Raw genomic sequence first — 22,230 nt, 5'->3', positions numbered from 1 at the left:
CACTGCCAAAAAAGAGGAATTTTTGGGCCTTCAGTTAGCTTGGAATGTGTACCCTGTGGAAGGTAATATCTCTGGACCAGCACACAGATAATTTATCCCATGAACAATATTTAACAAAGGATGAGAAAAACAAAACGCTTAGACAGTTCAAACTGTTTGTGCCTTTGTATTTGAAAAGCAATCAAGCAATGAAATGAACTGTAACTTACAAGTTTAACATACAAAAGTCTAGACAAAACCTAAAAGTTAAAAACAAAACAAAAGTCCTGAGCTCCAGTCATGACACAAACGTTCACTTGGATTTCTGCTTCTGCTTTTGGTACCAATCGGGAACTTCTTTATTTGTCTGTAAATGAAAATAAGAGATAGGAATAATTTGAAAAGTGAAAGAGATATGTTAAGATACTCTCATCTATTTGATTTTCTCATGACTCATGGCTACATACTACAACATATTCTCAGTTAGCCAACTTCACTGAAAAACTTCTATTTCACTAAATGATTTTTTAAAAAACTATTCATCCTTTCATTTCTATTCCTTTGTCCTAACATGTGTCTAAGCACGTTCACATGGTGTGACTCATAAAAAGGGTGGTGCTACAACAGTCACTTACAAACACAGTGGGTTTGGGTTTGTTTAGTGATTCTTCTTCTGCTGTCCTGTTGATACGTTTGGACTGCTGTTTTTTCCCCAATCCAGAAGTCCTGATACCAGTTTTATCTGTTTCCAACAGGTTTAGAGCGTCTGCCTGTCTGGACCGCATGCTGATCAGGACCTGCTTCATCATGGCTAACTCCTGGAAAACCGCACAGTTCATAAAAGAAAATAGAGGAAACAAGAGTAAAACAATAAATGAAGGAGTGTATAAGAAATTACTGGGAGTGTAGAGTCCAAAAGGCCACAGATTTCAACTATATAATCATTTGATTTAACAAAAAAAAAATGTAATTCTTCTCTTTTATCTTTATTAATGTTTTGTGAAACATTTGCTTTCAAGAATTCAGGTCGAAGAAACCAAACACAGTCCAGGGACGGATCTGCAGGGATGGCAGCAGCGGCAACAGCAGCAGGGCAGAGAGGGGGACTCTCGGCCATTTCACGGTTCTATTTATCACCTCTGAGGACATGAGCCCTGGCATCTCGCACACACGCACGAGCACACACGCACACACAAGAGCACACACACACGCTAGTGGCATCCCAAATAGCCAAGCTGAGGAACAGCTGTCTATGACAGGGCACATACTTCATACAGCAAACGGCCTGCTTGGGAACATACTCCTGCGTGTACGCGCACACGTGTTTACAATCATTAAGACGCTGCACTAAATTCTCCGGTGTGAAGATCAACATTAAATTAATCTGCAGCTATTACTTATAATTGATTAATACCGTTAACTTTCAGCCAAAAATACCAAACGTTTTGTATTTAGGTGAAAAAAATGTGTGAATCATCTGATTAAATTATAATTAGGTTTGTGTTCATTTATTTATTTATTTAAAGAAGACTTGAGCTCTAGGATATTATAAAGGAAAATTCCTAAATATTTACTAAAGACTGTTGGGGCCATAATTAAAGAGAGATATAAATCTTTATATGTGTTGTTCCACTGAAGCATGGATTAACAGGTACGGTACCCACCTGGAACAAAATACACTCAGACAATACAGTGGATGTCGCAGCTAGCACAGCTGCAAAACCTCATCACCGAAAACTAGATCTGCAATCATTAGTTATTAAATTCATGCAAACTGGGAATCATTATAACAAAAAATAAATAATCTCTTTAGTTTTTAAAATCATACATTGCCAAAAAAACAAAATAAAAAACTCTGTCATGAGTTTGTAGGAGAAAGAAAAAAAAGAAATTGTGTCTTATCCCTGCAGCTGATGATGTAATCAAATTACAGCCTGCTTTACAATCTGGTTTAGCTACAAGTAAACTCTTGTGATTTGAGCTCAGAATTGCCACATTTCTGTCTGCACTTCAGAAGAAAACAACATGCTGAGCTGGAAGAGGTGACTCCTGTTTGAGGGTTTTACTGTTTACGTCAGTTGTGTGATGAAGTTGATCCAACACTTTGAAACCAAGAAACCGACCAAACAGTGTGGTTTCTTTCTTTCTTTTTTTTCCAGGTTTCTCACTTTTCATTTTGTGACCTTACTTTCAGAGGATACTCTGGCTTTTTTATGTTTACAGTGATGTGTTATTGAAATATCACTGTAGCTTGTAATTAAGCCCCCTGGAGTCTATTTGTGTGGGGTTTGAAAAAAAAAAAAGCTCCAACAAAACCTCCATACAACCACTGATAATATAAATAGCAATGTAGCTTTTCGAATAAATGTACCACCCACTCAGTTTACGAATATTTTATATCTTGATATCATCAGAAAGCATTCAGCAAATTGATTGCTAACAATCACATAAACACTAAACAAAACACAACCAGTAACCAACACTGTCCCTTTGTGTACCTCTTGATGGTTGAGAAGTCGCTCCAGATCAGCGGCCATGTTGTTTTTCACCTGTTCCAGAGCGGTCCGCTCTTTCCTCAGAGAACTGAGGTCATATTTAAACACAAACAGAGAGACCAGATCTCTAGTTAATACAAAAAGTACACTTAATATTTATTCAGTAAGTATTCTAGTAAAATATTAACATGTCTTGAACAAAAATATTTAAAGACTGCAGAAACGGTAATATTAATGTCCTTCATGAAGCAGATTTCCACTGCGAATTAGTGCGTTTTAGTTTTTTTTATTGCTCTTTAGCGTCAGGTCAGGAGATGGGACACACAGGATCAGATGTGAAGGTGTGGTATGCATTGTAATTTGAATGTTCATTCATTTGTGTATGCAAAAATAAACAAAAAGCCTGCCATTTGGCCTAAAAAGCCAGAATGTTCTCAGCACTAAGAATACAAACAGGCTAAATAAGATTATCAATGGGCAACAAATTCAAAACAGACAAGCAATGACTTTGAAAAGTATTTCTATCTCGCTACAGTACAGTTCAAATGTTCTTTCCAGAGCCTCCGAGACATACAAGCAGAGGCTTGTAATGGAGGTGGTTTAAGGCAAATCACCATGCAAATCTTCAAATAACAGATAGCGTCCCCACTGTTCACTGAAGACTGGGGGGGAAAAAAATAAAGATTTAAACGTCTCATAAGCAGAGTTCAGCCAATTTCAGGTGGGAGAATTTGGAATATCAGCAAACTGTTAATATTACTAAAAAAAACCTGCACACATTCATACAGATAAAAGCAACAGGACTTCAGTGCATCACGTAAAATTCTCCTGAGCTGTGCATCTGCTGCCAAACAGGTTAACCTTGCAGACACAGAGAAAACGTTAATGTTTCCGACAGGGAAAGTCTGACAGCATTTTTCTTAACCTTTTTTTTTTTTTAAACCCTTCTTGTTCCTGCACCAGGTGAGCACTCCGTGGTAGCGCACAGCAAGAGAAAACCTGCAGTCTGTCAATTTGCATTTTTGCCGGGCTAAAATAGAGAGGGCACAACAGCAATTTAGGTCATTGCCAGGAACCTGTAAATGTACTCATGTGGGGACTTACATGCACGCATGCAGGTTTGCACAGACATAATGGGCTAGGTGTGAAAGGGACAAAAGATGAGACTGGGAGATAATGATAAAGAAGAGATAAACCAAGGGTGGGGAGGTATGGGCTCCCTATTGTATCAAGTGATTTACAAGATACAAAGTTTAACCAAACAAATTAGCAAAGGACGCTTTCCAAGAAGGAGAGAAGGCTGAACAACCTTCAGTTGAAAAGGTCATGAATGACTTTTTTTTTTCTTTTTAATGCAGTATGCAGCATGTGTACCTGACATCGCCCTCAAGTGAGGTGACACGCTCCTTCAGTATGCTGATCTGTGCATCCCTTTGTCTCACCGTCTCAATCAAGTAACTATAAGGTTGCTGCGTCTGCTGTAACAGCTGGTTGGCGGCCAACAACTGTGGAAAAATCAAAGTATGTGTTAACCTGAGCAGTTAGAGAGCAGTTACTTCACCTATGTAATGTTTAGTTTGACTTGTGTAAATATTACACCTGAAACCCAGGTGTAAATTGTTCATGGGTCTGTCAAACTGTTATCTCCGGCATTTTTCAAAGATTCAACTAAAGAAATGAGAAAAATGTGTTTTTCACAACACACGGCTAGTAACAAAGAGCTCAAAGATGCAATTTAAAACAGGTTCTTTGCTAAGTTGTCTGCTATGTGTAGACACAACACTACCTCATTCCTTAAGTTAGGTGCCTTTATTATGCTTGAATGATTCATAGGTCAGTGTTAAGTGGCTTAAACAAAAACATTCCCCTGGAAATGGTCAGGTACGATGACTTGACGGAAAAAGAGTGAAAAAGCAGCCAATTTCCACAAAAATGAAAAAAAAAAAACTTTAAAAGACCTTCAGAAAACTAGTAGTGAAGACCAACTTAAAAAAAAAAGAAAGATATTACAAGAACGTCTGACAGCTTAGAAGCAAAATATAAAGAAATCAGCGGTGGCTCAGTACAGTGCACAGTAACTGATAAACTAATGTCACACCAGTTAAGTAATTCTCTTTAGAAACTGGTTTTACACGCAGTTCATATTATAAAATAATATCAACTAAAATATTGGCAAATATTTCTGAATGATGCAAGATCTACAGTCATGGCATCTCTGATCTCATCAGGAGAAACTTGCATAAGTGAGTTTTTATGAAGACATATCTAAACGTCAAGCTTTTTATGAAAAAAAAAATAAAATAACATAACATATCCATCAGTTGGTATCGTTCTTAAAATCTACTGAACACTAGATAAAGTGTGGGTGTTAAACATTAAACGGCTTTTTACAACTGGCCGGTAGTGAGTAGAACTGGGTGGAGGCTAAGGACAATCGTTAGTTAGTCAGGGCATTTGTGTGGGTGGTTTAGCAGTTAACACCCTGAGCCTTTCTAGTGAAAAGGAAGTATAATTTTTTCTTCTTCTTTTCTTGTATACTCAGTGAATCATGAGTTATTCCACACGAATGCCTGTTGATCACAGCTGACAGTTGAATGGTTGGCTTATTTAAATCCTGCGCATTCTGGCTTGCACAACCTCTCCTCTCATCGTGTTTATAATAATGAGTGAGGAGAAGGAAGAAGAAAAAAGAAGAAAAGAAGGGAAAACACAAGCACATTTGGCTGACAGAGCTATCAGGCTTATAATTACAAATCTTTCTGGATAATATTTCCCATTAGTGCACGAGTGGCAGACACATGACTTTACATACACACTTGTATACAGAGAGAATTCACACACCCAAACTTTAAGCTTCAATGTTGCACACTCATACACATAGTCTGCCAAACGCAACAAAAGCTCAGTGGCTGTCATGGTTTTTGGCAATACTTTCCACTGTATCAACAGAGTTTGACAGGTATTATGATTAACTTCACATTCTTCTCATACAAAGTCTGCAATGCATGCTGTTTGTTTTTAAACAACCTGCCATTTTCGTCATTTGACTTTAAACATGGAATCTGACAGTTTCATTGTTAAATGTTGACAGAAGATTCAGAAAAAAAGCAGGGGACCATCACAATGTGTCCCTAAGTGGGTTGGATGATACTCACTACTGTGCAAAAGTTTGGCCCTGAGGATGATATGAAAAAAAATTATACCACAAATAAAGTCTTACACAACTACGCAGTAGTTAAGAAGAAAATAAAAATAAAATTCGCACTAGTGAAAATCCTCCTAAGCTCACTTGTGCATAATTTTTAAAGACACCTGGCACGCCTTCCAGGAAAACTCGCCACGCCACTTCTGAGGACTTAACCTGTGGCAGGTGCTTCTTTCTCTTTACGCAAATTCAGCACTATTGAGATCAGGATTCACCGTTACGGATATATTTGTGGTCACTGTCATGCTTACCCTAAAACTTTGGCTTAGTACAGCACACACACACACTCTGCTAAAAATCATTTTTTCCATTCTTCAAGATGTGGCCTAATGTCACGGCTCCAATGGCAGCCTTTCAGAGAGAAGTGATTATACCACAGTCATGACAATGTGAGGAGGTAAATAGAGGAGATGAGAGAGGAGCCATCAAGGTTGGGCTTTGTAATGACTTTCTTTTGTTACAAGGGGAAAAATCAGAGGGAATACGTAAATCATTGTGACTTTGACAGAAAAAGTGGAATAAATTTAATCAGAGTCGCTGTAGGAGTTTTGTCAAGGCGGGAAAACAAGTGTTTGCAGGTACTGACTTGAAATGCTTTCAAGTTTGTTTTCCTTAGAAATGAACAAGTACCACTCTCATAGTAATGATGTTCTCCAGGGAATTTGATATTGTTTCAGGTGTTTACCTCTTTGGATATCTGCCCCGTCTGCGACTTGTGACTTTCCAACTCTCTCCTCAGTGATGTATTCTGCCTCTCGAGCTGCAGCACCCTGCGGGCCAAGTGAACGCTGCACAACAGCCACATAAAGTTATGGGAATTTCAATCAACAAGACAAAAATCAACAAGATTACACTAGTGTGTATTTACACAATGCATCTTTTAGAGTCTTATTTAGCCTTTTGGCTGCACATGCTGGAGATAAAAATCAAATAAAAGACTTTAAGTGGAGACATGCCCAGATGTTCTAGCTTGGTATTTCTAAGGAATTACTGTTAAATAAGTGTTTAGTTCACAAGGCAAAAGACACCGTGTGGGCGACCGCCAAAGAAGAAAGCCACAAAGATGCACGATATGTGTCACATTTAAAGCATACACAGCAAATTGTTTACCATTATTGCAACATAAAGGGCAAAATTCAAAATCAAATACAAAGGAAAAGAATATATGACAATATAAATGATGCATTTCTTTAAACACTCAAAATATGTTTTGCAAATCTTATGCAGGATGCAAAACCTTAAAAGACCAACATTTTTGTTGCATCCTTTGCTTGAAATGCAGTCAAGTGCTTCATGTACTATACCTCTGTTTTAGTCTTCTTTTGGCCGTTGTAGGAACATTTGCCCCATAGCCATATGAGAACAAAACCCTCTCTGCCTCTTCTTCATTCTCAACTGGCAAGAGATAATAGTACAACTGGAATTAGACTATGTCTGCGGGGCTTCTAAGATAAACAGGTACAAACATGTGGTTTGTTTTGTTTCCTGCTAAGCTCAGGCATTTATCAATCAAAAGATAAAACTGTATTAAGATTTTGTTGCCATCTTTCTATGTCAATCTCCCATCTTACCCAAATAAGATTATTATGTAATTTGTATTACACACATTTCCCAATGTTAGGTTCCAGTTGAGTGCATTTGTTTGCTTTTGTCTGTCTGATCTCACAGATATGTGTTTAAAGTAGCTGTTTCCACAGAGCTAATGCTATACTCTTACTTTCGGCAGCTTGCATGGTGACCTGGTCCAGCTCTTGCTCGAGCTTTTCATACGTTTCCAGGCGAGACACCTGCTCAGCGTTCTGAGTATGCAGCTCTGCTACCCGCCTCTCTGAGGAAGTTTGTAGCCTGTAAAACTCCTGAGTGAGGAGCTTAGCAGCAGGAGGAGAGAAAGAGAGACAGACAATAATGTTCAAAACTATTGTTCTTAGTTGCACTTTAACACCTTTGTTTCCAAATTATGTCCGCAGAGTTATAGTTTGTCAAGATCAGCTTTTTCCAAAATGATAAAAGTTATCTCACTTCAGTTATGTTTTGCTGTAAAATGAGGTTGTCAAACATGCCAACACTATCAGTAAATCCTGTCATAAACCTGCCACGTATGACCTGTGCAAATGCCACAAGAGTTGACTCGAGTCCCCATGAGTCGTGCTTACTGACAGAGAGTCATTCGCACTGATAGCAACATGTGGGCATTTATGAATCAGACAGCAATTATTTGCAAACCTTTAACATTCTCTTTGAGTGTGATTGCAGTCACTCCATTTCAGTATACAACTGTTTGCAGAAAGGTTGCCAGCTAGGTGACTTGTGATCATATGTGATTGTGAGTATGCAACTCCCTCAAGCTCTGGGCAACCATTTAGTCACTCAAGTAGCAGTCAGTCACAGAATGTGAAAACATTCAATACAATTACCAGGCAGGCTGCTGTCCTATTTTATCTCCTATTTTCACTCGTGTGACTGAGACATCAGCTTGCTCTGGATTAGGAGGTAGCTTTGTCAAGCTATCCCAGTGTGGGATGGTTTTTTGATGGAGGCGATTTAATATAAATTTTAATCTCAGTATTAAAACTCATGATATGAGCCTTCTTGCTTCTAGTATTCCCAGAGTATTTAAAATAATTTAATATAATATTGATATTTGGTCTCTCTGTATAGCTACAAAAATCACCAGGCAAAATATCCCAATGATTTATTTATTTTTCCCCACCACCCCAAATTAACATAGTAGCAAAGAACTATTCGCTACATAAAGATAAAATGGTTAATAAATGTTAAGGTAACCCTGGACACACACAAGGCTTTGAAATCTTTTGATACTGCCAAGTTTATAGAGACTGAAAGAAAATGTAAAATGCTACGCCTCAGCCTCCTAGTAGAGACACCTATCGTATAAATTTGAGGCGATTTTCCAAAAGGTTGACCTCTGATCTTGACCCTGAGTTCAAGTTCATTGAGATGAGAAGTCACCTCGTTTCTAAGTTAACTTGAGTGTCTAAACCGCCCGCCGACAGGTGAGGGGTAAGAATTTCCTGAACTGGATGAGTGCTTTTTTGCTTTTGCTTATTTTGCTTCTTGCCTATGCCGTTTTACCAAACTCAGTTCGATGCTTATACTACCATAAAGTACCATTAGAGCTGTACCATGGGAGTTCACAGACAAATACAGACCAAGGAGAGCATTTGCATTATGTATGCAGCAGAGTCCAATTAACAGTCAAGTGCTGTTAATAAGTAAATTATTAAGTCAAGTGCTAATAAGTACATTTTCACCAATAATCACTATCCTAAGTGTCCTCCACGGAGTTCTAACCATTGTGTATCTTTTGAAATTTGCTGCACAATCGAGCCTATATTTTACTTCATATATGGTTTCATGTATGGCTGCAGGCAGAAATTCATAATGATGACAGGCTTGTAGGGAACAAGTATATTTACATATTTGACACACATGTTTCAGACTATGAAACAAATTTTAGTATCTGAAAAAGACAGCCAGTTTTTAAATGACAATGTCATTTGTTACAGAAAAACAGCCATCCAAACCTAACCTAATAACTGGCTGTGCCTTCCTTGGAAGCAAGAATTGTAGTAACTTGGAAATATCTTACACATTGCTGTGCAGGAATTTTGGCCCACTCTTCTTTCAGAAATTTTAATTCAGCCAAACAGGTGGGTTTTCATGCATGAATGGCCTGCTTAAGGTCATTCCAAGGCATCTCAATTGGATTTAAATGTGGGCTTTTGACTAGGTCACTCCAAAAACCTTCTTTTTGCTTTGTTTTGTAGCCATTCAGAAGTGGTAGAGAGCTTCTTGGTTCCACCAGTTGGCCATCACACTACACCACCACAACCATGTTTGACTGTTTGTATGATGTTCCTTTAATGAAATGCTGTGTTACTTGTGTTATGAGACACAAATCTTCCAGAAAGTTTTCCCTCATAAGTCCATAGAATTTTCCTAAAAGTCTTCATCAACAGATCATCAAGATGTTTTTTTTGGCAAATATGAAATGAGCCTTTGTGTTCTTTTTGGTCGACAGTAGTTTTCTCCTCGGAAGTCTCCCATGGCCATTTTTCCCAGTCTCTTTCTTACTGTTGAATCACGAACGCTGACCCTAACTAAGACACATGAGGTCCGCAGTTCTTTTGTGTCCTCCTGGATGAGTCATTGATGCACTCTTAGAGTATTTGGTAGGACGGCCACTCCTGGGAAGGTTCTCTGTGTGTAATTAATAGATCTCACCATGGTTCACTGAAGTTCCAAAGCCTTGCCTTGGAAATTGGTTTTTAATCTTTTCCAGACTGAAAGATGACAATGACATTGTTTCTCATCTCTTCTTGAGCTTTTTTAGATGGTGGCATGTGATTTCTTGACTCAAGAGGTCTGTCAGTAATCAGGCCTGGGTGTGGCTAGTGAAATTAAAATTAGCTTTCCAAAAAAACTTGTTTAATTTTCTCACAGTTAATTAACAACTTAAAATGGCAGGACAATAATTTTTTCAGATAGGGCCAGGTGGGTTTAACTCTTTTCCCCCGACTAAATAAAATCATAATTTAAAAACTACATTTTGTATTTACTTGGGTTATCTTTGTTTAAAATAAAATTTGTTTGAGGATCTGAAACATGTAACTGTGACAAAGATGCAATGTCCAATGCAAAAAGAGGAAGCTAGGAACTATTTGACGCTTGTCTTTTTAATCACAGTACACTTTTCTGGGAAGTTGTGGAGAAGTACCTAAACATTATTTATATACTGAAGCCACAGGTCAATATTGTTATCGTTCAGATTAAACATAGAGTTCCTGCATTTACATACCCCTCTGAGTGTGCCTCTCCACCATGCCTCAGTTCATGTGCAGATGCATAATGAAACACATGCTCAAATACAGCTTTTAAGATAATGACAAGATAAATAAGATAATGGCTAGATAGTAATTAACTAAAGAGAGAAGACGGCGTAATTACAGCACTGATAAATACCTTAAAGGGATAATGAAAATTTTAAACTGATTTTTCCCATTTGATTTAATCAACGGCGAACTACAAAGCGTTACACGGACTTTTAATCAGAATGAATGTTCCACCATCGTAATCAAATGATGGATAATGGAGTAATATCTTGAGACGTAGGGTATATTTTTGTTCCCATTACATACATGATTACATAAACTTTGTTTTTGGATTAACTTATTAGAAATTGTTTCCTTTTACCATTTTTCCTTTTCACCATTTACTCGAAAAATAGATCAGGAGAAAAGAAAGATCAGACAGAGACAAAAAGCAAGCCTTGCAATCACAGCATTAATTTATATATATATATATATATATATATATATATATATATATATATATATATATATATATATGTATGTATATATATGTATATATATGTATATATATATATATATATATATATATATATATATATGTATATATATATATATATATATATATATATATATATATATATATATATATATATATATATATATATATATTTATTTATTAAGCATTTTTCTCCTTTTATGAACACGTGATGTGATGAGAGGTGCATCCAGACATCAAGGACTAATTGCACTTAGTGTACTTCTTTCATAAGTACGCCTGATTCATTGGACACAAATAAAAATGAAGCCACTGGAGTGATTTATGAAGACGGATAGCCGTGTTAATTTTTAAGTACTATGGACGGACTTGATTTTAGGCTTCAGTTGTTCATATTCGGTTGCAATAATAACATCGTATGTTTGTGGGCAACATTTCTCCGGTTTTTGCCAAACAGATCATTTTTTACTGACTGATAATTAGGAGTAGACTAGAAGCGCCAACTTTGTTATCAAAGAAGTGTTCAAGGTGACAATCAGCCTAAGGTAATCTTGAATTGAATAAGAAGACTGAGAGAATTTTTAAGTTGTGTGCTACTCTCTGTAATGAATGCTCCACAGACCTCAGCAGGATGCACTGAACCTGCTTTTAAAAATTCTAGGAGAAATCTAATTACTTATACGAATAACTTTAAACAACCTGTAACATTAACTCAAGCAGAAAGTAAAACAAACACACTAGTAATCGGGTATCCCATCATTATATGTCTGAGTACCTCTAGCTTCTTCTGCTGTTTCTCACACTCCAGCTGACACTGAGCTAGGGCTTTAGCCGTCTCATCCTTGACCATATTAGCACGCTCAGCTTCAAAAGAGTGCAGCTTGGCCTGGTTGGATAGTTCTGCCACCCGGCTGTCTGTACCCAGCTGGAGCTGACGGAACCTAGAGTAAATAAAGATGGAGATAAAGTCACACACCTCACTAGATATTAAAGATAATTTTTGTATTTTTTTTTTAAATGGTAAAACATGTTTTGGTACAAAGAGACTATGTGGACTAGATAATAAAGGAGCACAGTGTGCTTCTCACACAAAAGGTAAACTCAGCTGTAGGCCGGTGGTTGAGCTCAGGCATGCCCGGTGGTTTTAAACAAATGCTGCAACTTCTTCCGTAACAGGGACTCAATTACATTTTGCGGTAAATGTCTTAAAAGCATGCTCCTTTGGAAACTGGCAAAGAAGCTGTCAGTTGGTATACTTTAATTCCCCATTGTACACTATTGTGAAATGAAGTTCAATTTGCGCCTACACCGCTACACAAAGTCATCAAGCAGGAAGTTCGCTTGTTACAGTGCACCATTTCTTCAGTTGTGCTTGCAGCAGTTTTTGATTTTGTTCCATCTACAGTGATTAAGTTGGCACCAGTAAAAGGTCTTTCCATTTAACCTAACCAATTAGACAAGAACAAAGAGACCGAAAGTGCCCTGCAGTTAATGTCGGATATAGAATATAAAGAGAGAGGTGCTTTTATTTTTATTTTGATCCAATTTTCTATGCATGTAAATGCAAAGACATAACAAACTGGTTGGTTATTTTAATCTCTCCAGTCATTTATCAGGCTGAAACAGCAAATGGATCCTGATGAATTGAGCAGCATGTGTAAGACTGTTAGATGAGTAAGAAAAATAATTTGAAAGATATCACTTCCCACTCGAGAGAAATTATAAACTCAATTTTTTCGTGACTAATTAAAAAAGGGCAACAATTTTTCTGCAGCCTTTAAAGTACAACACAAGCAGACAACAGTTTCAGGCTCACTTCTCCTCCCTAGGCAGTGTTCGAGCATGCACACACAGACCCCATCAAGTCGTGGAGGTTGGTTGGATAATATTAATAACTCTCGATTACAGCTGACCTGATAAGATTTCATCATCCATAGTGCGCAGGCCTGAGCTATGTGCTCACAGTGATAGACGTGTACACATGGTGGACATTTTATGCCTTCTTTTATTCATTGTGGCCGCAATATGGAAGCAAAGAAGTAAAAATTTCTTTGGAAAACAATGCTACCCTTCCGGAAGGCTGTTATTAGCTGCGTTTATTCTTGTGCTTTAAATGGCAAATTTATGACAGTGGCAAATAAGAGTACGTGACACTCAGGCTTCCCAAGGCAGCGTTGTTGCAGCAAAGTCTGTCAGGAAGGTGAAAACGGAAAACTGTGCTCAACACTTTGCCTTTGTTTTGGACAATCGGATCGCTAAGGTTCAAGCTGGCCCTTTAGGCTTAAATTAACTGACGCCATTTCAGGCTTCTCACCCTCATTCTTTGCCCCAAAAATAGGGGCATGCGTGGGGTTAGGGGTTAAGGGCTTGAGGCTAGCATCTGTCATTGCTGGCTTGCGATGTGATGTAGAGAGGGAATGTGATCGCTGTAGAGAGAGTCCAAGGGAGAGTGAAGTGACTTTGTGTGTGTGTGTGTGTGTGTGTATGGAAAGACTAACAGCTGGGGGTTTGGATGTAGAGAAATGCATGGCATGTAGTAGTAACCCAGGACTGGGACACTACTACTACTGCTGCTGCTGCTGCTGTTGTGTAAGTGGCTCTGCTTGTCTGTTGCAGAGACACTTAAAGTGAAAAAAATAAAGATTTATGACATGAGAAATTAGAATTCTTGATGGTGCAGAAAGAAATTTCTCCACGTAAATAATTGTTAGTTTTAAAATGTGGTTTCAAAAGGGAGTCTTGAGAAATCAGGTGCAAAGACACATACTATATGACTAATGACACAAGTATGTACGCAGCAGAAATAAGGCATAACACACTAGGATGACTGAAATGCTACCTCCAATAAAAAAGAAATCTTAGACCTTAAGTATTTATGTGCTGGTGTGTGCATCAGGGCTCACAATATTTCTATAGCATGCAATTTCCATGCAATTTTTAAAACTTCTTACAAGGCTGTGGCCCAGAGGCACCTTTCCAGGCTATACCGAGATGGCCTCTGTGGCCTGGAGCACAGATAGAGACTAGCTGGTCAGACAGTAATCACTCAGAAGGAGGGTGGAAAAGGAAAAAAATAATAGAAAAACAACTTCATTTTTAAAAAAAACCTACGAAATCTGAAAAAACCCACATAGTTTTAACATTAAAAGGCAACAAAACTTGATTACTAAACTCACTTTCTCTTAATAGCAATTTCAAAATCTCATCTTATTTCCTCAGCAAATATCGTCAGTGCCATCAAATAATCGGTGCCTCATTTTGCTTTTTACCTGTGCTGTTTCAGCTTTTACAGGCCAAGACACTGGCTGCTTAGGACCTCTTGTTATAAAGTAAACTGACTTCCGAGCAACCTTTTGATCTCTCAGCTACAGCAAAGCCTTCATGTGATCTTTAGTAAGAGATGGTAAACCACAGCCACCAAAGTCCTGCCGCGCCCACAACATTTGCTAATGACAGGCGGCCAGTGGCTCGCATGTCAGCGTCAAAGCAAGTACAAGCTCACAGCTTTAAAAGAAACAGAAGAAACACGGTGAGAACTTAATCTTTAAAAAAAAAAGCACAGCAATCAAGCTGGCTTTATTAATCAAACTAGTTTGGTTTCTTTGGCTAGTCTTCTACACACATACACACGCAAACACAAACACAAAATACAATGAATTATGCAAATGGATTCCAAACATTTCATGGTTAACAACGACAACAAAGAGTCGTTCCAGATGTCCTCAGTTACCCTCAGGTGGAGTTTCTTAAGTAGCCAACGTTGGAAGCTGTTAACTAACCACGACGCTACCTGTCACATTAACGAATCTTCCTCATGCATTTCCACAGCCGGAAACAAAAACAGATTTTAGTAGTCTAAAGTGTGACCAAACACTTTTTTCCAACTTACAATTGAAAATACCACACATGAAACTAAGAATTTGTACTCATTATATCGCTGCTTGCACGGATAAAAATGTTGATATTTATTCTAAAACTACCAGTTTTCATGTTATTTAAAACCTCCCATTTTGAACCGCATTAAAAATGTAGTTTATACAAAAAAAATAAAAGAAGTTACCCCTAACATGCATTTAACAAGGTGCATAGACAGTCCCATTTTCCCACTTACTTTTTTTTTTTTAGCACTCTCTCTTTGTTTTTTAATCAAATTAAGACTGGGAGAATTTTATTAATAATCAATAAAATAACTCTCACTTATCTTCTTCGCTAGAAATGACCTAAAGGGAGACTTCTGACTTCTGTGCATGACATGGAGTGACAGGAAAAAAAAAAACATGTCAGTGTTGCACTTTAAGCATGTGACAGATGATAAAACTCACTGCTCCAGCAGTTGGTCATATCTGGACTGGGCGTCTCTCTCAGCAGCCACTGCTCGGTCTCTCTCCAGCACCGCGCTGTCTCTGGCCTCGCGCAAGTTCCTGATCAAACACACACACACGCACACAGTTGAAAGACACTCTCATCCCTGTGGAAAGCAATGATTTTAATCATTCGAAGATATGCTGCTATTTTCTTAGTTTTTGAGGTACTGTTACATTGTAACATTGTAACAGCTCTTTCTTCTCTTAAATATCTGTGTAGGCACAAGTAAATACAGTAACAGACATATGTTATGTTATTTTACTGACCTTTTTTGAACATGTAAATATAAAGAAAAGAAAAGAAACATCAAGTTGACACGAATAAGTATATAATCACACAACTTACATGCTCAAAAAGGATCAGGGTGAAGTTAACTGCGAAATTTGCTTTACTCTACATTAGATAAGTGATGAAAAATAAAAAGACCAAGTGTAGTGGGTGAACAATTAATCTACTTTTTGCTGTTCTCTAATTCACCACAAGTAGCTCTACATATTTTAACAATGTAAATTTTTATGTTTGATGCCCTTCTTGTTTCTCCTCCTCCTCCCGGGGATCTTTTGCTTTTTAGGTGAATTTGTAAACCACAACATCATTGAGTCACCAGTCTCTTCCCTAATGCAATGCTTTAATTTGTAATTATAAACCACTCACTGACTCTTAATGAGTAATGAATAATGTTTGACTTTACTTGGTTTAAACAGCACCCCTGATATTCACAGTTTTCAGCAGTTATACTAAAAGACGCTGATACCTGTTTTCCCTCTCATACATCTCCCTGGAGGTTCTCTGCAGGTTGTCTATCTCCTGACTTGTTTTCAGCCTGATGTTCTCCAACTCCTCTCTTAATTTGCTCTCATATTCTGACTTGTAGTGGTCTCTGTAGAGAAAAGAAGATAAAAAAAAAATGTTTTTTTTAAATGAACAGAGCATTATATGCAGAAGCTTCCTTCATGCGGGTGAGGTCATAAGAACTGAGATCAGAATACAGCTGGCAGATACTACGTATCATCATCTAATTTTTATTGACTATTATGATACTTGCACAGCTTACTTCTTCCATATCAAAGCACTAGAATAGTGGCTTCTTATGAGAAGCAAAAAAGAACAAAAACAGCAAAGCCGAACCTGGATGCTACATATTTTTCATAGGCGTCTTCCCTGGCTTTTTTAGTGTCTTCTAATTGTACCTGGACAAAAAAAGAGAAAGAAAAGTGAAAGCAAATTAGATGGGGAATTCTTGTGTTACTATAAGCATTTTGCTGATGAACTGTCTGAACCTGCAATCTCTCCAGGCGGTCTTCTTCATGTGCACAGCGAACACTGAGTTCCACATTCTGCCTGTGCAGGTACTCCTTGTCCTTCTGCAGGAGTGTCACTGATTGTTGCAATGTCGCCACCTGGAGGACACGAAGAAAGAATACATAAAAAAAAAACTATTAACACAGAACCATGAAAGAAAGATTTAGAGGGTATTACGAGGAAAAAATCTGTGTGATGCACCTCTTTGCTGAGTGTGTCCCTTTCTCTGGTCACTGCAGCATGAGACAAGTCTACGGTCTCAGATCTCCTCTTTAACTCCTTCAGCTCTGCTTCAAAGTTGTCGCGCTCTCTATAAAACACAACATCAGGGGTGGACACAAATTTAAAGGTAAGTTTAAATTCATCATCTTCCATTTGTTGTTTTCTGAGGGGAAAAATGGTTTGGAGCTTGCTGTTTCCAGTTTATTAGATAATATCATAGTGAAATGCTGCTCTTTGAAACATTACATAATATTAAAGTAATTAAAATGATAGCAAACAAAAACTGACCCCGGTTTTCCTTTTTTAAATAAAACATAAGGGCTCCTGGCGTCCTACTTTTCCACCACATCTACTACAGACATGCTGTTACGCCAGACAGTCCATTAAGTGTTTCAACGCCAGTATCAAATGTTACAATGTACTGGTTTTCAAAGGGTCTGAGTCACGGTAGTCAAATTTATAATGTGTTTTTTCATTACTATTATAGAAGAAAAAGCAGCGGGCTGCTCTTAAATCTACAATACAGTTCTGCATTTTTTCCCCATGTACTGTTTAAAAATTGTGTTTCTGGGACAAGGACAGAGCCTAAAATATGTACTGTGGCCTTCATAGGAAATATAGAAAGCTCATAAGCTGACCTCTGATTAGCAAATGTCACACAAGCAAACACACCGTTTGATGTTTGGGTAGTTCTCTCTGCGGTAGTCGCCATCTTGGATCTGCTGTTTGGTGTCAGCCAGTTCTAAGGTCAATCTCTGGCTCCTCATCTCCAGCTCTGTACGCAACCGCCGCTCTTCCTCGTAGCTCTTTGAGGACACATGCACAGAAAAGACAATACTGATAATACAAGAAGCACCTTATCTACTACGACTATTATTATTATTATTATTATTATTGTTATTAGCATTATCATCATCATTATTAGCATTAGCATTATTATTATTAGATGCGATAAGACACATTCCTGCATTCAGCACGAGGTGATGCGCAATTTTACAGCCAGACGTCTCCAAATCACAAACCGAAACCTTGCCAAGAAAATAAGGCATCCGAAAAAAATACTAGGAATTCTGCTACTAGTATTCCTTGGACACTGGAAGGAATAATAATGAAAAACTGAAAGATTAGGATTTCAGGAAAAATCCAGACCAGGCACTCAATGTAGGAGCAACTGATAAAAAGGCCTTTGTTTTTAGTGTGCTAGAGGAATTAGAATATGTACACTAACATGTACTGGCTTGTGTGTTCTTCAGGGTGCGGGATGCCTACATTTAAAAAAAAAAAAAAAAAATGAAAATCACCTGTCACACAGCAATGTTTAGATGCCCTGTGGCATTTTCATCTTAAAGCATCTCTTGCCAAGAAGAGAATTAGGACAGGATATTTTCTACAGTTTTCCCATTCTCAAATATTCCAAACACAAGGAAATAGTCTGCTTTTAAGAAATCCACACTACTGTTAGTACTCTGTGTGGGTAATACAAGCATGCTGTTTGGATAGTGCACATGTGGAAGCACACATGATATCCACTCGGTAATGCTGTATAGAAATATTACCTGTGCTATTTACAATCAGTAACAAAGCAACAGCATGCCTACTTTTTACTATGGCACCGTCTGGTTAAATACCAGCATGTCTGGTCCGACTGTGTCAGACATTTGCGTTCTCACATTCACCTCCTTGGGGTGAAAACTGCTTAGCCAACATCCCTCCAGCAGCCCGAGTCTGAATTCATGACATTTTTTTTGGCATATTATAACCCTGCTGTCAGCATGACACAGCATTTTCTCATCATTGTGTCATGCATGCCTACGGGGTGTCTGGTAGTTGTATTGACTGTACTGTTTTTGTTTAACTCACACTAGGGCTGGGCCATATTATACCGTTCACGGTAATACCGGTACAATGTTAGGCAACGATAAGAAAATGAAATATCGCGATAGAAGATGGGTAATGGTGCCACTTCAGTGATGTGGAACTGGTTTGGTGTTTGTCCGTCAGATACACAAAAAGCCAGTTTTTTGTAGAACATGCAAGCCATGTGGGACTAAGGCGCTCGTAAATCTGTGAGTAATCTGGGTCCTAAACTCCGTCGCTTTCCGGTCCCAAAGTAAAACAAACACTGCAGCATCACTGAGAGTTAAATAAACTGTCTAAATTCTTTCATCTTTAATTAAACGATCAGCATTGCTGCTTTACCAGGTGTAACTATGAAGTTTAACATCCAGGCACCCATGAAAACAGAATTTATTACACTTAACGGAGTTAGAAGCTAGCAGGAAGTTAGTGGAAGTTAGCTCGCTAGTTTCGCTAGTTACCTGAGCATGATATAGCATGTTCTGACTGAGAGATTTCTGGAAAAATTCAAACGTACAGCTCTGCTATCACTTCCAACATAAATGAAGACAGGAAACTAAACAGCAGTGACGTTTGTTGGGCTAGCTGGTATTTAATGATGTGCTACGTGATCGCTAGCGACACAGCTATGTTAGCATAACATAAACAGTGAATCTGGAGGAATCAACGCTAACACTTTTCCACTCCATAAAAGTTAACGTGAGGGTTCCTGATGGTTAGAGACAAATGCAATCATGGCAGGATGCTGTAAACGGACCAAACTTCAGTCAGGAGAACAACTGAGATAATCCATCCACAATATGAGGTTAGTCAATAATATGCTGCAACAACACGGGAATAGAGCAGCTGTGATAGAATACAGCATTAATGAATCAATGGTACAGAAGTGGAAGAAGCAAGAAGTATGAGTTTAATAAAGTTGGATTTATCTGACTGCTTTGTTTCGCTTAATGTGCCTTATAATCCCGTGCATCTTATGGTCTGAAAAATACATATTTGACTTTTTTTATTTGGCACACTGTGGTTTCATGTTGTAAAGCACCTCTTTTTAACTTCAGTGGATATTATACATGGTTATGCTCGGGATATGTCAGCCCATTTCTACTGGAAATGCCTTTTGGTTAAACTTTCAGCAAGGAATTTGCATTTGCACTGTTAAATTTTTATATAGCTTTAATGCACATAAAAACAGCTGCTTGTTTAAGTGAAAATACATGAATGGGGGTTTTTTGCGCTAGTAAAGTTGTGGAGTTGTATTTTGTCTCCCGTCAATTATATCGTCAGTTATATCGTTATCGCAAATTTTCAAATATATATCGTGATAAATATTTTTGGCCATATCGCCCTGCTCTAACTCACACCAATATCATTCTCAACACTGCAGTTTTTAACACGACCACTGAAAATTCGCTAGGATTGACGCTTTTAGCACATCTTGACCATCTGCGATCTTTGTTTTTACATTTCCTAAACAAGTGACTTAAAGTCTGAGTGTTTCAAGTATGTTTCTTTAAACATAACAAAAGAAAATAAAGACAAAAAAGAACAAGTGTTTGATATGCTACGCAAACAGTTATGTGAACACTTTGCACAAGTGCTGCTAGGTTGGGTTTGTGTGTTTTACCTCAATCAGTGTCTTCATCTTGGTTCTGTGCATATCCAGCTCTTCTGTCACACTGCTGTTCTTCAGACTAAGCTCAATCAGCTGGGCCCGCAGAGGAGTCACTACCTCATAGAAACGCATCTAGGGACACAGCACAAAGAAAACCTCACCTTGTTTCTTGATTTCTTTATATGTTGTCCTTTCTAATGACCAGTAGAAGGCCACCTCATACTCACAGCTACATATTCCTGTATAGATATTTTGTCCTCAGGAAGACCACGAAGCTCCTGGTATCTGTCCTGGGAGAGGTCCAGATCCCTGAGAGACCTCCTCAGTTCTCCAGCCTTCTCACACAGCTGTCGGTTAGTCTCCTCCAGCTGCTGCTGCCTGAGCAGGATGGCCTCCATCTCCTGCTTACGCAGAGCCTGCTGCTTCCTGGTGATGACAGCCTTTTTTTAACAAAGTTGACATTTGACCTCAGCAGCTAAATGATGGGACGGAGGGTATATGTAGTTTTATTAGTTAAAAATTCCATTACAATGCACTATAGAAGCTCTGCTTATGCATGTTAAAGCACACATAATTGTGTACTTTAACATGCATAACACGCATGTCCTCTTTCACTGCATCCATCAATCTTCTCTGTGGTATTCCTGTTTTCCTCCTGCCTGGCATCTCCATAAGCCCCTGACCTCCAATCCCAGATCCAACAGGATTAGAAATGGTTCAGATTAAGCAGTTTGGATACAAAGTTAGAAAGGCAAGGTTGACATGGTTTTGACACGTGCAGTGCACGGATAACTGATATAATTGTCCGATATATCAATTATCAATCACTGGACATACTGTATCAATTATCCACGCACGGCACATGTCAAAACCATGTCAACCTTGCCTTGTTGGAAATACTGCTCAATAGCCTAAGCTGTATATGCATTTCTTGCTCCCAAACATGACACTGATGCTACGAAGGGCACAGGGCAGACACAACATCCTTGTGTGATGTAATAGAATGAGATATGGGGGCAGGGGCCACGTCTATAAGAGTGCTGCTTTATATGCACACATAAAGACTGTCTCGGAAAATATAACTAGTCATGAAACCCCTGCTCTGGTTGTGTCCTTTCTCACCTGTTCTCCTCCTGAGTAAGTTTCAGCTGGTTGTCCAGTCTTAGGACCAACACTTGTTTCTGATGCAGGGCGTCATTCAGCCTCTCCTCCAACTCCTCAATCTGAAACACCAGATATTTTATTATAGACGCTTGAATTCAATCACAAACCTATTACTGCAACAATGATGCTGCAGTAGCAGGTCGTTTTTCTCCTAACCAGGGGAAAAGTTACACCCAGATATCTACAGAAGCACTGTCCCCATTTCCCACCCCAAGTCTACCTTTGACATATGATCGGCTTTCATGTTGTCTATGATGAGATTCTTCTGAGATAGCTCGATTTTAAGCAGCTGGACGTTGTGCAGCAGCTCCTTCCTCTCGATCAGCTGGCGGGTCACCTTCTGGGAGCCGTTCCGCTGCTCGTCGGACGAGGAGACATCCTCAGTGGTGGGTACGGTCGTCTCCAAGCTGATGTCCTCAGACTCTAGGTCCAAAGAGCTGGAGACGTTGGCTGCAGTCGGCTTGAGATGCTGCTTCTTCGGAGGCATTTTGTATCGTTTTGAATCCTGATTCTGACTCCTCGGTACCTCTCTGGCTAAACCGCTAAACACTGGCAACCAGCGTTAAATAAAGAGGACATGAACTTCATGCTGAATTGCAGTGACACCCGGACTCAAAAAGGGAAGCCACAGAATTGTTTTTTGTTTTCAAGGGTCCCGCTCTGAGCTGCCTGCTAGCCGCCACCGGCTCGACTTCTATGTG

At 38.6% G+C, this 22,230-nt stretch overlaps 1 protein-coding gene across 1 annotated transcript; it reads right to left on the bottom strand.

Moving 5' to 3' along the window:
- Positions 1 to 146: 146 nt before the first annotated feature.
- Positions 147 to 22,209, bottom strand: pibf1 (progesterone immunomodulatory binding factor 1). Its single transcript, XM_063491429.1, has 18 exons — positions 21,750 to 22,209; positions 21,488 to 21,588; positions 20,593 to 20,791; positions 20,378 to 20,497; positions 17,569 to 17,702; positions 16,876 to 16,984; positions 16,653 to 16,772; positions 16,501 to 16,562; positions 16,127 to 16,252; positions 15,330 to 15,428; positions 11,783 to 11,948; positions 7,397 to 7,547; positions 6,984 to 7,074; positions 6,365 to 6,467; positions 3,849 to 3,979; positions 2,478 to 2,562; positions 615 to 797; positions 147 to 346 (listed from the first exon to the last, which is right to left on the bottom strand). Exons 1-18 carry the CDS (start codon positions 22,014 to 22,016, stop codon positions 293 to 295), a joined length of 2,301 nt encoding a protein of 766 aa, XP_063347499.1. The 5' UTR covers positions 22,017 to 22,209; the 3' UTR covers positions 147 to 292.
- Positions 22,210 to 22,230: the final 21 nt, after the last annotated feature.

Source organism: Pelmatolapia mariae, linkage group LG13, assembly GCF_036321145.2.
Source record: "Pelmatolapia mariae isolate MD_Pm_ZW linkage group LG13, Pm_UMD_F_2, whole genome shotgun sequence".
Classification (NCBI taxonomy): Eukaryota; Metazoa; Chordata; class Actinopteri; order Cichliformes; family Cichlidae; genus Pelmatolapia; species Pelmatolapia mariae.
Note: the sequence above shows the minus strand (reverse complement) of the source record. Positions and strands in the feature narration are given on the sequence as shown.

What these genes read in the sequence shown, in the direction of transcription:
- pibf1 (XM_063491429.1), bottom strand. Translation starts at nt 22,016, where the DNA reads ATGCCTCCGAAGAAGCAGCATCTCAAGCCGACTGCAGCCAACGTCTCC. An exon ending in AACAGCAGAAGAAGCTAGAG is followed by an intron (nt 7,548 to 11,782) that starts GTACTCAGACAT and finishes CCTGCTGCTAAG; the next exon opens with CTCCTCACTCAGGAGTTTTA. An exon ending in AACCCAAACCCACTGTGTTT is followed by an intron (nt 347 to 614) that starts GTAAGTGACTGT and finishes TTTCATTTACAG; the next exon opens with ACAAATAAAGAAGTTCCCGA.